Genomic DNA, 15,774 nt, shown 5'->3' on the forward strand with positions numbered 1-15,774 from the left:
GGCAAACTGCTGAGTCTTCTCCTGGGACAACTTCAAATTGTCCACCACATGCCCCCAAATCTGATGCAACCTCTCCACCACAGCATCCACTCCAGGACAATCCGAAGACTCCACCTGACCGGAAGAGAAACGAGGATGAAACCCCGAATTACAGAAGAAAGGAGAAACCAAGGTGGCAGAACTAGCCCGGTTATTGAGGGCAAACTCCGCCAAGGGCAAAAAGGCAACCCAATCATCCTGATCCGCAGACACAAAACACCTCAAATAAGTCTCCAAGGTCTGATTAGTTCGCTCGGTCTGGCCATTAGTCTGAGGATGGAAAGCAGACGAAAAAGACAAATCAATGCCCATCCTAGCACAGAACGCTCGCCAAAATCTAGACACGAATTGGGTTCCCCTGTCAGAAACGATATTCTCCGGAATACCATGCAAGCGAACCACATTTTGAAAAAACAGAGGAACCAGCTCGGATGAGGAAGGCAATTTAGGCAAGGGGACCAAATGGACCATCTTAGAGAAACGGTCACACACCACCCAGATGACAGACATCTTCTGAGAAACAGGGAGATCAGAAATAAAATCCATGGAGATGTGAGTCCAAGGCCTCTTCGGAATAGGCAAAGATAACAACAATCCACTAGCCCGAGAACAACAAGGCTTGGCCCGAGCACAAACATCACAAGACTGCACAAAACCTCGCACATCTCGCGACAGGGAAGGCCACCAGAAGGACCTAGCCACCAAATCCCTGGTACCAAAGATTCCAGGATGACCAGCTAACGCAGAAGAATGGACCTCCGAGATGACTCTACTGGTCCAATCATCCGGAACAAACAGTCTACCAGGCGGGCAACGATCAGGTCTATCCGCCTGAAACTCCTGCAAGACCCGTCGCAAATCTGGGGAAACAGCAGATAGTATCACTCCATCCTTAAGGATACCTGTAGGTTCAGAATTACCAGGGGAATCAGGCTCAAAACTCCTAGAAAGGGCATCCGCCCTCACATTCTTAGAACCCGGTAGGTAAGAAACCACAAAATTAAACCGAGAGAAAAATAACGACCAGCGCGCCTGTCTAGGATTCAGGCGCCTGGCAGACTCAAGATAAATCAAATTCTTGTGGTCGGTCAATACCACCACCTGATGTCTAGCCCCCTCAAGCCAATGACGCCACTCCTCAAAAGCCCACTTCATAGCCAAGAGCTCCCGATTACCAACATCATAATTTCGCTCAGCGGGCGAAAATTTACGAGAAAAGAACGCGCAAGGTCTCATCACGGAGCAGTCGGAACTTTTCTGCGACAAAACCGCCCCAGCTCCGATTTCTGAAGCGTCGACCTCAACCTGAAAAGGAAGAGTAACATCAGGCTGACGCAATACAGGGGCGGAAGAAAAGCGGCGCTTAAGCTCCCGAAAGGCCTCCACAGCAGCAGGGGACCAATCAGCAACATCAGCATCCTTCTTAGTCAAATCAGTCAACGGCTTAGCAACATCAGAAAAACCAGTTATAAATCGACGATAAAAATTAGCAAAGCCCAAAAACTTCTGAAGGCTCTTAAGAGAAGAGGGTTGCGTCCAATCACAAATAGCCTGAACCTTGACAGGGTCCATCTCAATGGAAGAGGGGGAAAAAATGTACCCCAAAAACGAAATCTTTTGAACCCCAAAAACACACTTAGAACCCTTTACACACAAGGAATTAGAGCGCAAAACCTGAAAAACCCTCCTGACCTGTTGGACATGAGAGTCCCAGTCATCCGAAAAAATCAAAATATCATCCAGATACACAATCATAAATTTATCCAAATATTCACGGAAAATGTCATGCATAAAAGACTGAAAGACTGAAGGGGCATTTGAAAGACCAAAAGGCATTACTAAATACTCAAAATGGCCCTCAGGCGTATTAAATGCGGTTTTCCACTCATCCCCCTGCTTAATTCGCACTAAATTATACGCCCCACGAAGATCAATCTTAGAGAACCACTTGGCCCCCTTTATTCGAGCAAACAAATCAGTAAGCAGTGGCAAAGGATACTGATATTTAACCGTGATTTTATTCAAAAGCCGATAATCAATACACGGCCTCAAAGAGCCATCTTTTTTAGATACAAAGAAAAAACCGGCTCCTAAGGGAGATGACGAAGGACGAATATGTCCCTTTTCCAAGGACTCCTTAATATATTCCCGCATAGCAGCATGTTCAGGCACAGATAGATTAAATAAACGACCCTTTGGAAACTTACAGCCCGGAATCAGATCTATAGTACAATCGCAATCTCTGTGCGGAGGTAGTGAACCAAGTTTAGGCTCCTCAAAAACGTCACGATAATCAGATAAAAATTCCGGAATCTCAGAGGGAATAGATGACGAAATGGAAACCAAAGGTACGTCCCCATGAGTCCCCTGACATCCCCAGCTTAACACAGACATTGCTTTCCAGTCGAGGACTGGGTTATGAGATTGCAGCCATGGCAATCCAAGCACCAACACATCATGTAGATTATACAACACAAGGAAGCGAATAATCTCCTGGTGATCCGGATTAATACGCATAGTTACTTGTGTCCAGTATTGTGGTTTATTACTAGCCAATGGCGTGGAGTCAATACCCTTCAGAGGTATAGGAACTTCCAGAGGCTCTAAATTAAACCCACAGCGTTTGGCAAAGGACCAATCCATAAGACTCAAAGCGGCGCCAGAGTCGACATAGGCGTCCGCGGTAATAGACGATAAAGAGCAAATCAGGGTTACAGATAGAATAAACTTAGACTGTAAAGTGCCAATTGAAACAGACTTATCAACCTTCTTAGTACGTTTAGAGCATGCTGATATAACATGAGTTGAATCACCACAATAGAAGCATAACCCATTTTTTCGCCTAAAATTCTGTCATTCGCTTCTGGACAGAATTCTATCACATTGCATAATCTCTGGCGCCTTCTCAGTAGACACCGCCAAATGGTGCACAGGTTTGCGCTCCCGCAAACGCCGATCAATCTGAATAGCCATTGTCATGGACTCATTCAGACCTGTAGGCATAGGGAACCCCACCATAACATCTTTAATGGCATCAGAGAGACCCTCTCTGAAATTCGCCGCCAGGGCGCACTCATTCCACTGAGTAAGCACAGACCACTTACGAAATTTTTGGCAGTATATTTCAACCTCATCTTGCCCTTGAGACAGGGCCATCAAGGCTTTTTCAGCCTGAATCTCTAAATGAGGTTCCTCATAAAGCAACCCCAAAGCCAGGAAAAACGCATCCACATTGAGCAACGCAGGATCCCCTGGTGCCAAAGCAAATGCCCAGTCCTGAGGGTCGCCCCGGAGCAAGGAAATTACAATCCTGACCTGCTGTGCAGGATCTCCAGCGGAGCAAGATCTCAGAGACAAAAATAATTTACAATTATGTTTGAAATTCTGGAAGCGAGATCTATCCCCGGAGAAAAATTCAGGTAAAGGAATTCTAGGTTCAGATATAGGAGCATGAATTACAAAATCCTGTAAACTTTGAACCTTCATAGCGAGATTATCCAAACCAATAGCTAAACTCTGAGGATCCATTTTAATCAGGTGAAATCAGAACCATTCAAGGATTAGAAGGAGAGAGAGACGAAGGCTGCAGTAAGCAGAGATGCAAGTGAATCAACTAATGAGCAAACTCAGAAAAAAAAAAAAAAAAAAAATTCTCTGCAGACTTCTTTTCTCTCCTTTCTTCTGCCAATTATTTTAACTCTTGGCCGGCCAAACTGTCATGGTTCTCAATGGCAAGAGACCGTAGTAAAGCATACAAAAGGACTAGCTCTTGGAAGATGGGAACTCAAGCTGACTGTGAGCTAAACCTACCGCAACAACTAACAGTGGCCGGGTAGCGTGCCTACGTTTTATCCCTAGACGCCCAGCGCCAGCCGGAGGACTGACTGACCCTAGCAGAGGAAAATACAGACCTGGCTTACCTCTAGAGAAATTTTCCCCAAAAGGCAGACAGTAGCCCCCACATATATTGTCGGTGATTTTAGAGGAAAATGACACACGAAGTATGAAGATAGGTTTAGCAAATTGAGGTCCGCTTACTAGATAGTAGGAAGACAGAAAAGGGGACTTCACAGTCAGCTGAAAACCCTTTCAAAACACCATCCCGAAATTACTTTAAAACTCTAATATCAACTCATGACACCAGAGTGGCAATTTCAGCTCACAAGAGCTTCCAGCCTCAGAAATATTCAAAAACAGAGAACTGGAACAAAAATGCAAAACAATCTTAGGACTACAAGTCCAACTTAGCTGATAGTAGTCTAGGAGCAGGAACATGCAACAGAAAGGCTTCTGGTAACATTGTTGGCCGGCATAGAAATGACTGAGGAGCAAGGCTAAATAGAAACTCCCACATCCTGATGGAAACAGGTGAACAGAGGAGATGAAGCACACAAGTTCAGTACCACCAGTAACCACCGGGGGAGCCCAGAAACCAAATTCACAACACCTCTGTGTTTGTAGACTTCCATTAAATAGGAGTGTAAAGACAGTACACAGCTGGTCTGCACACACTTTAAGGACACGTGGACTGAGTCCATCAGGTCCTGCAGCTTTACCAATGTTAAGTGACTTAAACTGCCTCCTCACATCATTTTCAGATACTCTAAAATTAGTCTGCTCATCCTCCAATATCGATGTTGCAGAATTTGCACCCAATTCCCCTCCACTTCCAGTTGGCAGTACACATGTACTGCTAAACCTATTGAAATACTCGTTCATCTCATTAGCCTTGTCCAGTTTTCCTCCCCCGTGATCAGACCTTGCCTTAAGCCCAGTCAGAAATTTCATTCCTGACCAAACCTCCCTGGTATTATTGTGGGACAGTTTCTTTTCAAGTTTAATTCTGAAGGCTTCCTGGGCCTCCTTTATTTTATGCTTAATTTATGTATTATGTAATTTATGTATTAATTGTGTAGTGAATTCTGTACCTTTTTAATTTTTCCATTTTTTGTCTATTGTTTTTCTGCCTGTTTTTGATGTTGGAATTAGTTTTTTTCCCTTATATGTTAATGCACATCATTTGTTCCTTGGAGTAAAATAGAGATATAAGCCTTTAAAAAAAATTAAGAAATAGTTAGAACTAAAAGTTGAAGGTGGACATTTAATTCCATGAGGGGACAATAAAAAAAAAGTTGTTTTTTTTCTTTTGATATGTGACTTTTTTCACTGGGGTAATCGTAGCAATCTTGATAAAATGTCTTGAGGTTAGTATTAGTAATCTAATTAGCTCAGCTATTGTGGTCTCTACTAGTATCGAAAGTGAGGGTGTCTATTACACCATTCATGTGACCACTGCAGCCCATCACTGGTCTTAGCAGTCCTGTGCCCGCAGCGGCGGTGGTTCCATGAATGATCAATGGATTTGAAGGGCGGGGGGAATGAAATGGTAGGTTGCGGTAATTTCTCTATTGTAGGACATGCCCTATTTAAAAGTTTCAGTGACAGGACGTCGGTTCTGTAAGGAAAGGGAACGGCTATGGGCACATGAAAGGCTCCAGCCTACGGGTGTCTGATAAAGCTGGTTCCTGACCAGGGTGTATTTCTCACAGCCAAGACAATGGAGCAGCTGCCCCCCTTTCCTTTTCTTTTCAGTCCACGACATCTGAAGATTGGGTTGTACATCCATGAAGGAAGATGTCAGTGCCTAGGAACAACTGTATCATTGATGGCGCTCGGTCACAGTGAGCCGGTTGTACTGCTCCGCCTTTGATATGTGATATCGCTCTACAAATGTCTGCAGTGTAAAGGGAAAGACATAAGTGGTAAAAAAAAGAGATATAATCCCCATACATGAGCAGAGACACAAGCGGCACGTCTGTGGGGGATAGAGAGGCTGGGAAACGACGGCCCCGGCGACCCCCGAACAATCTCAACAAATTTACACACTTTTTATAAACTTTTATTTAACACTTTTCTATGTCCCGAAAACGTGCAGCCATATTGTCACAAAATAGTGATATAATAGGGTTTATCATTATCACTCATTTTAACCCCCTTGTTTTAGTTTTTCGCTCCCCTTTTCCCAGACCCATAACTTTTTTTATTTTTCCATTAAAATTGCCATGTGGGGGCTTGTTTATTGCGGGACGAGTTGTACTTCTGAACAACACCATTGAGTTTACCATTAAGTGAACTGGAAAACGTAAAACAAATTCCAAGTACGGTGAAATTGAAAAAAAAATGCAATTCCACAATTTTTTTTTTTTTACCGTGTTCACTAAATGCTAAAACTGACCTGCCATTATGATTCTCCAGGTCATTACGAGTTCTTAGATACCAAACATGTCTAGGTTCTTTTTATTTAAGTGGCGCAAATAAATCGAAAGTTTGTTAACAAAAAAATGTCACCATTTTCCGAGACCTGTAGAATCTCCATTTTTCAGGATCTGAGGCTGGGTGAGGGCTTATTTTTTGTTGGGTTGTTACCGACATCTAGTGAGAATTTCATGTCAATTGCACCTTTAGAAATATATTTACTTTGAAAATTGGTGACATATTCAATACTTATTACACCTGCTGTATATACAAACACATGCACACAGCTCTGTGCTCTGCTCCATGCACATTTAAACTCACACACTATACATTAACACGTGTTGTGGCTCCTAATTGGGATCTGAACGGAGACTGCAGGAGCTGAGCAGCTGTAGGACCTTCCACACAATTAAGTCAAGCACCTTTCAGGCCATGATCAGTCACATGACCTGAAAGGTCCTTGAATTACTTGTATGGAACGCTCTGGACGTGCAGCCTCTGTTCAGGTACCGGTAGCTTCTTTTCTTGCCCTGCAATAAAGGGGGAGAGACAGGTGACGTTCTCCTCCATCACAGTAACCTGCCTCTAGAAGATGCCCATACTTTTTAGCAAGGGTTTTTCTTGTTAAAAAATGCATTTTATAGTCCGAAAAATAAATACTCTATAAAATATCTCATTATTTGCCCCAAACTTACAAAACAGACCTCATACACCTCCATAAAAATGAAAAGTAAAAGTATTATTGATCTCGGGATTAGCAAAAAGGGTTTTTATTTCAGAAACTAAACCTAAATAAAAGTTTTGTATTGGCTTAAAGGGAATCTGTCAGCTGGTTTCTGCTTTATTATCTGACAGCAGCATAATATGGAGTAAGAGACCCTGATTCCGGTGATGTGTCACTTAGTTTAATGGGTGCAGGAGTTATGATAGAATAGCCTAGTAAGTGACACATCACTAGAATCAGGGTCTCTGCTCCTACATCAAGGTTCTCACAGATTTCATTTCAAACACCTGCTGACAGATTCCCTTTAATCATAATGACCTATGAAATTAGATATTAGCTGTATATGATTTTTATAGTATTTGTAGGTTTCGGGCTCTTTTGGCCACAACCACCTGTCCGCATGTCATCAGATCACTGCAGGTTCCCTGGAAGCTCAGGAAATAAGCGACCTAATGCTCCATGACTATCTTCTTACCGACGGTGGTGGTCTGTTACCTGTGCAGTATTAATGCCTTGAAAAATGCATTTGTTAAAGAACGTTCACACCTGAGTCCGTGCATTTGTTAAAATAGGTTTCTCAGCCCCAAATAATCACAAAGGAACAGTAAAGTAACCAGATCCCACTTACGGCTGCTCCTTCATCCTCTGTTCTCATGGATTCCTTGTCAGAGGCCCATAAAGAACTAACAGCGCAGATACCGCTCAATTATCACATTAGCTCTGATTATATTTCTGTTAGGAGGGGTATAGTCTGAGAAACGAATGGTTGACATTAAAGTTTATTTTTTAAGTGTTTTTTTTGTTTTTATTAAGAAGACTACCCATTCACAGACAGCAAGCAGAGGAACAGCATCAGTTACATAACTTTTCCCTGTGAAATGACTATGATTTTTTTAATACTAAACTGGAAAATCCCTTTAAAAATGATAAGCTTCAAGAACACAACCCCTATGCATAGGCCCTATTAAAGGCAATCTGCCTACAGGTTTTGCAGTATAATGTATACTATAGGGTCAGAGACCCTGATTTTGGGGATGTATCAATTACTGGGCTGCTTGCTGTCATTTTCATACAATCTCAGTTTTTTCTGCTGCAGATCAAGCAGCTCTCTAAAAGCTGAGCTCTGTATAACCCCGCCCACACCACTGATTGGCAGCTTTCTGTGTACACACTATATCAGTGGTGGGGGCGGGGTTACACAGAGCAGGAGGACTAGGAGGCACGAGACGCCTAGTCCTGCTGATTACAACAAACTGACAAAATATTCCATTTTAGGAAAAATGTAGAGGTGGGAGGTTTTGCTCATAATCCCCTACATGGGCTAGATTAGAAATCCTTTCTGTAAGAGCACATACCGTTTTGTCAGTCTTTTGTCATTTATGTTGTTGTTTTTGCTAATTTGGAAAATACTTGCAGAAAATACAATCATTTGTGAAGTCAGACACTGATACTAGACATTCTCTGAACTATTTAATCCCAAAAGTGTTCACCCAACCAGGCAATAAGTGTTCTAGGACGTGCCTCTATCAAGACGTCTGGTGTCTGTGGTACGTCTTATCTAGAAAACAGCATCTTCCACGACATTCCAAGGACGTCTCCAGTCCGACTGATTATTATAGGTGGAATAGCAATATATAAAGGTGGTAAACAGTGGGGACAGAGCAAGTAAGGTCACATATTGGCAAATTATAGATGGTAATAGATGTATTATTTCCCTTATTATAGTATCATGATCTGATGACCATAGGTTCAAATCCCCTAGGGGACCTACAAGAAGTATTGTTTCTCCTTGCGGAGATTGTCATGCTAAGCATGCCGAGATGAGGAGACTTAAAGCCACAATGCTCCTCTGGGAAATCTGAAAATTCAGGAAAAAAAAAATTAAATTATGAAAATACTAAAAAAATAAATAAAATCACCCCTACTTTCCCCTTGTTAAAGAGAAAATAAAAAAAAAATAAACCTGTGATTTTTTTACATATGTAAAAATCCTATCTACCAAAATATTAAATGAATTGACCCAAATAGTAAACATAAAGAGGAAAAAAAATGAAACGGCAGAATTATGATACGTTTTATTCATTATATATCTATCCTAACGTGATATCAATAAAAAGATGATCACAGCTCCTTTGGCAGAAAATGATACGTGTCTTGAAAAATGGTGGCACAAGTAAAAAAAAAAAAGTTTAATGAATGTCTGATTTTTTTTTCTACCACTTAAATAAAAAAATACAAGTTTGGTATCGCTACTTTCGCAGTTTGTTATCCAGCAGTGCCGCCTAGTGGTGATTTACTATACTGCCATTTTCTAATTCTAGGCTGTAGTTCAAGTGTGTAATTAAACATTGCTAAGAAAAGGCAAAATAAATAGCTTCCATAGCTGTGGGATAATTAGTTGGAAACACTAGACTGCTTAACTGCTACAGAACTAAACTGCAAATGTAATTAATAGCGCATGTTAGAATAAGTATCTGATTAATTAAAAGGGGCGCTTTGAGGCCGGCGTCACACTGGCGAGTTTTACGGACGTAAGAGCGCAGAAACTACGTCCGTAAAACTCGCATTACATACGGCACAATTATTCTCAATGGGGCTGCTCCTATTAGCCGTATATTACGGTTCAGTATTATACGGCTTTCTACGGCCGTACAAAATCGCAGCATGCTGCGTTTGTCAGCGTACTGCGCAAAAAAATCGCCAATGAAAGTCTATGGGGGCGAGAAAAATACGGATTCCACACGGACCAGCAGTGTGACTTGCGAGAAATACGCAGCGGTGTTAGTGAAAAGTCGGTAATTCAATTGCCGGCTTTTCATTTCTCCTGCACAAACCCGACATGATATGAGACATGGTTTACATACAGTAAACCATCTCATATCCCCCTTTTTTTTGCATATTCCACACTACTAATGTTAGTAGTGTGTATGTGCAAAATTTCAGCGCTGTAGCTGCTAAAATAAAGGGTTAAATGGCGGAAAAAATTGGCGTGGGCTCCCGCGCAATTTTCTCCGCCAAAGCGGTAAAGCCAGTGACTGAGGGCAGATATTAATAGCCAGGAGAGGGTCCATGGTTATTGGCCCCCCCGTGGCTAAAAACATCTGCCCCCAGCCACCCCAGAAAAGGCACATCTGGAAGATGCGCCTATTCTGGCACTTGGCCACTCTCTTCCCACTCCCTGTAGCGGTGGGATATGGGGTAATGAAGGGTTAATGCCACCTTGCTATTGGAAGGTGACATTAAGCCAGATTAATGATGGAGAGGCGTCAATTATGACACCTATCCATTATTAATCCAATTGTAGGAAAGGGTTAAAAAACACACACACATGATTGAAAAGTATTTTAATGAAATAAACACAGCGGTTGTTGTAATAATTTATTGTTCTCTCAAATCCATTTGCAGTCCCTCGCTTGGCAACATAATAAACGCACAAGATACATACCTTCTGATGTACTGTCAGGTCCAACGATGTAATCCATCTGAAGGGGTTAACTAATATTACAGGCAGGAGCCCTGCTATAATGCAGCTGTGCTCCGTGCTTGTAATTCCCCTGCGAATGAATGAAATGTAGGTCATTGACCTACATTTCATTCATTCGCGGTGAGGCGCCCTCTGGTGGATGTTCTCATGAACTGCAGCCTGGGAACTTTTTCCCACGCTCCAGGTCATATGAGGACATCCACCAGGGGGCGCATCACCGCGAATGAATGAAATGTAGGTCAATGACCTACATTTCATTCATTCGCAGGGGAATTACAAGCACGGAGCACAGCTGCATTATAGCAGGGCTCCTGCCTGTAATATTAGTTAACCCCTTCAGATGGATTACATCGTTGGACCTGACAGTACATCAGAAGGTATGTATCTTGTGCGTTTATTATGTTGCCAAGCGAGGGACTGCAAATGGATTTGAGAGAACAATAAATTATTACAACAACCGCTGTGTTTATTTCATTAAAATACTTTTCAATCATGTGTGTGTGTTTTTTAACCCTTTCCTACAATTGGATTAATAATGGATAGGTGTCATAATTGACGCCTCTCCATCATTAATCTGGCTTAATGTCACCTTCCAATAGCAAGGTGGCATTAACCCTTCATTACCCCATATCCCACCGCTACACGGGAGTGGGAAGAGAGTGGCCAAGTGCCAGAATAGGCGCATCTTCCAGATGTGCCTTTTCTGGGGTGGCTGGGGGCAGATGTTTTTAGCCACGGGGGGGCCAATATCCATGGACCCTCTCCTGGCTATTAATATCTGCCCTCAGTCACTGGCTTTACCGCTCTGGCGGAGAAAATTGCGCGGGAGCCCACACCAATTTTTTCCGCCATTTAACCCTTTATTTTAGCAGCTACAGCGCTGAAATTTTGCACATACACACTACTAACATTAGTAGTGTGGAATATGCAAAAAAAAGGGGGATATGAGATGGTTTACTGTATGTAAACCATGTCTCATATCCTGTCGGGTTTGTGCAGGAGAAATGAAAAGCCGGCAATTGAATTACCGGCTGTTCACAGATATCGCGCTGATTGAAATCTAAATACAGAATATATACATATGTGTCACAATGACATATATATATATACTGTATATATGTTTTCCCGAACATTTGAGCACATAAATCCATTAGATGTCGGTTTTGCAAGCCTGCGCGAAAATCTCGCAGTACGGATGCCATACGGATTACATACGGAGGATGCCATGCGCAAAATACGCTGAAACACCCTGACTACGGATCACTATTTTGGGAACATTTCTCCGTATTACGGCCGTAGTACGGACGTATAATACGTGGCGTATTGTCTTACGCCAAGTGTGACGCCGGCCTTAAGAGGACAATGGATGCCTTAATAAATGCCTGACAAAACTAGTTACAAAAGGGAAATACATGGCACTCTGCTCCTGCGGCTTGTTACATGCAATGCCGGACTTCTAACTGCTTCATTTCTGCTTACTGATAAAATTTGTTGGAGGTAAATAGCATGAAATTAACAGTGACATTATTCCCTTTGCATCTATGTACAGGGTAAAGAAGAATTTGAAAAAACACAAAAGGAACTGCTTGAAAAAGGAAACATTATACGACAAGGGAAGGGTCATCTAGAGCAGCAGCAGGTAATGTCTTTTCAACTGGTATGTTTCCCTGAAATTAAGACCTACCCCTAAAATAGGCTCTAGCATGATTTTGCAGGATTTTTGGAGTATGCTTGAAATAGAAGTCCTACTCCAAAAAAACTCTAGCTACAATCAGGGCTGGCATTGTAAAGTGTGGGGGTGGGACAAACTGGGCAATAGCCCAGGGTCTCTAGTCTCTTAGAGGCCCCCAGAGTTTCTTTTCCAAGGTTAAGACTGCTTATGGACCTTTGGTGACACTTCAGTTATGTGATAATGATTTCACCAAAGGTCCTTTAACTGCAGGAGTCTAGAGGAACTGGATAGGAGACAGGCCGGTATGTACCATATGTGCAGTGTGTGCATATACATGTGTACAGTATGTGCAGTGTGTGTATATACATGTGCACAGTATGTGCAGTGTGTGTATATACATGTGTACAGTATGTGCAGTGTGTATATACATGTGTACAGTATGTGCAGTGTGTGTATATGCATGTGTACGGTATGTGCAGTGTGTGTGTATATACATGTGTACAGTATGTGCAGTGTGTGTATATACATGTGTACAGTATGTGCAGTGTGTGTATATACATGTGTACAGTATGTGCAGTGTGTATATGCATGTGTACAGTATGTGCAGTGTGTGTATATACATGTGTACAGTATGTGCAGTGTGTATATACATGTGTACAGTATGTGCAGTGTGTATATACATGTGTACAGTATGTGCAGTGTGTGTATATGCATGTGTACAGTATTTGCAGTGTGTGTATATGCAAGTGTACAGTATGTGCAGTGTGTGTATATGCAAGTGTACAGTATGTGCAGTGTGTGTATATACATGTGTACAGTATGTGCAGTGTGTGTATATACATGTGTACAGTATGTGCAGTGTGTGTATATACATGTGTACAGTATGTGCAGTGTGTGTATATGCATGTGTAAACAGTATGTGCAGTGTGTGTATATACATGTGTACAGTATGTGCAGTGTGTGTATATGCATGTGTACAGTATGTGCAGTGTGTATATACATGTGTACAGTATGTGCAGTGTGTGTATATACATGTGTACAGTATGTGCAGTGTGTGTATATACACTCACCGGCCACTTTATTAGGTACACCATGCTAGTAACGGGTTGGACCCCCTTTTGCCTTCAGAACTGCCTCAATTCTTCGTGGCATAGATTCAACAAGGTGCTGGAAGCATTCCTCAGAGATTTTGGTCCATATTGACATGATGGCATCACACAGTTGCCGCAGATTTGTCGGCTGCACATCCCAAAGATGCTCCATACAAGGCAGGATGGATCCATGCTTTCATGTTGTTTACGCCAAATTCTGACCCTACCATCCGAATGTCGCAGCAGAAATCGAGACTCATCAGACCAAGCAACGTTTTTCCAATCTTCTACTGTCCAATTTCGATGAGCTTGTACAAATTGTAGCCTCAGTTTCCTGTTCTTAGCTGAAAGGAGTGGTACCCGGTGTGGTCTTCTGCTGCTGTAGCCCATCTGCCTCAAAGTTCGACGCACTGTGCGTTCAGAGATGCTCTTAGGCCTACCTTGGTTGTAACGGGTGGCGATTTGAGTCGCTGTTGCCTTTCTATCAGCTCGAACCAGTCTGCCCATTCTCCTCTGACCTCTGGCATCAACAAGGCATTTCCGCCCACAGAACTGCCGCTCACTGGATTTTTTTTCTTTTTCGGACCATTCTCTGTAAACCCTAGAGATGGTTGTGCGTGAAAATCCCAGTAGATCAGCAGTTTCTGAAATACTCAGACCAGCCCTTCTGGCACCAACAACCATGCCACGTTCAAAGGCACTCAAATCACCTTTCTTCCCCATACTGATGCTCGGTTTGAACTGCAGGAGATTGTCTTGACCATGTCTACATGCCTAAATGCACTGAGTTGCCGCCATGTGATTGGCTGATTAGAAATTAAGTGTTAACAAGAAGTTGGACAGGTGTACCTAATAAAGTGGCCAGTGAGTGTACATGTGTACAGTATGTGCAGTGTGTATATATGTGTATAAATACATGTTGTTACGTAACCCCTCAGCACCCAGATTATGTTGTGCAGTTATATGTATGTATAATAGTTTCCATGTGAGATGCATGTCCCTAAGGCATCAGCCCACAGGCTGCGCCCCTGGGCAGAGGGGACAAGATATCCCCCTTCTGACCTCTCCCACCTTTGTAATTCCCACAGTAAATATCGGCAGGCTCCGGCCCCCTGCGGCTATTGTAATGAATGTCTGGCCTGCCGCTTTTCAATGGGCCTGCCCTCTGTACCTGTGTGTTATATATTCTGTGTCCTGTGAGTAAAGGGTTGTGATACTGAAAATACGTGGAGAAGCAGTGATCTGTTATATGCGCCCATGTAACCAAGGAATTCCAGCCAGCGTCCTTCATTCAGACTCCAGCTAAAGCAGAGTGGACCTCCTGAAACACGGGGTGGTACTGAAAGAGGTATTCCAGCACGGTAGACCCCGTTACACTGGTGGCAGACAGCGGGATGTGATACCCCATCTACAGGAGGAAAGGAATGAATGGAAAACAACTACCAGAAGTTAAAGAGGACTACATTAAAAGATCTGGTGGAAGCCCGAGGGTTAATCGCCAGCAACAAAACAAAAGCGGATTTGATAGCAGCCATCATGGAACACGACAGTGCAGCGCCCCCCAATGTGAACGTGGAGGAGACTGAATTCCAGAGGGAGGTAAAGAACAGACTGGCGTTCTATGGCCCAAACCCTGCAGTAGAGTTCATACGAGAGGTGATGGCTGATGTGCGTACTGATCTGAAGGAAAAGATGGCCGAGCGGACCAGGATAGAGCTAGCCAAGATGGAGATGACAGAGCGGACCAAAGTGGAGCTGGCCAAGATGGAGATGGCAGAGCGGAGAGAGGAGAGTCAGCGAGCAGGGGGAGCTCTGGCCTCTGCCCAGGTACCTTCAACAGTAAGCCACAAAAAGATCCAGTATAATGCCTTCCGACAGTTGGGGGAGGCAGAGGAAGACATTGATGGCTTTTTGCAGGACTTTGAGCGGCAGTGTGCCCTTCATCAAGTGAAGCCGGAGGAACGGGTTCAGATACTGGCCAGCAAGCTGACAGGCCGGGCAACGGACGCCTATCGCACAGTACCTGATGAGGACTGTATGGACTATGAGCGGATCAAAGAAGTGATCTTGGCCCGGTATGCGCTGACACCAGAGGCATACCGCCAAAAATTCCGCTGAATTATAAAACGCGTAACCGATACCCACGCTGAATGGGCCTGTAAATTACGGCGGTCACTGCTACAGTGGGTACAAGGGAGCCAAGCAACCACTAAGGAGGACGTCCTCCAGCTCTTCTTGTTGGAACAATTTTTTAATGGACTAACGCCCGAGACACAGGAATGGCTTTGGGACAGGCGGCCAACGACTCTTGAGGAAGCCGCTCGTCTGGCCGATGAACATCATGATGCCAGGAGGCCTCAGTTGTCCGGATCAAAGATGGTCGCAGGGGGTCCGCCCATGGACCTGGAGGCCCCTGTTGTGAATTTTGATTCTGGGCTCCCCCGGTGGCCGCTTGTGGAATTGGACTTGTCATCCTCTTTCCTGTTTCACCTGGTTCCATCAGTAGTGG

The 15,774-nt window shown here is 43.4% G+C and overlaps 1 protein-coding gene across 1 annotated transcript in view; it reads left to right on the forward strand.

The window, feature by feature from the left end:
• Positions 1-15,774, forward strand: part of BCAR1 (BCAR1 scaffold protein, Cas family member) — a 231,453-nt gene that overhangs the window by 185,373 nt on the left and 30,306 nt on the right. The window contains exon 6 of the mRNA XM_077288183.1: positions 12,052-12,141. Coding sequence (XP_077144298.1) covers positions 12,052-12,141 — 90 coding nt within the window. The remainder of the gene's footprint in view (positions 1-12,051; positions 12,142-15,774) is intronic.

Source organism: Ranitomeya variabilis, chromosome 2 (assembly GCF_051348905.1).
Source record: "Ranitomeya variabilis isolate aRanVar5 chromosome 2, aRanVar5.hap1, whole genome shotgun sequence".
In the NCBI taxonomy this organism is placed as follows: Eukaryota; Metazoa; Chordata; class Amphibia; order Anura; family Dendrobatidae; genus Ranitomeya; species Ranitomeya variabilis.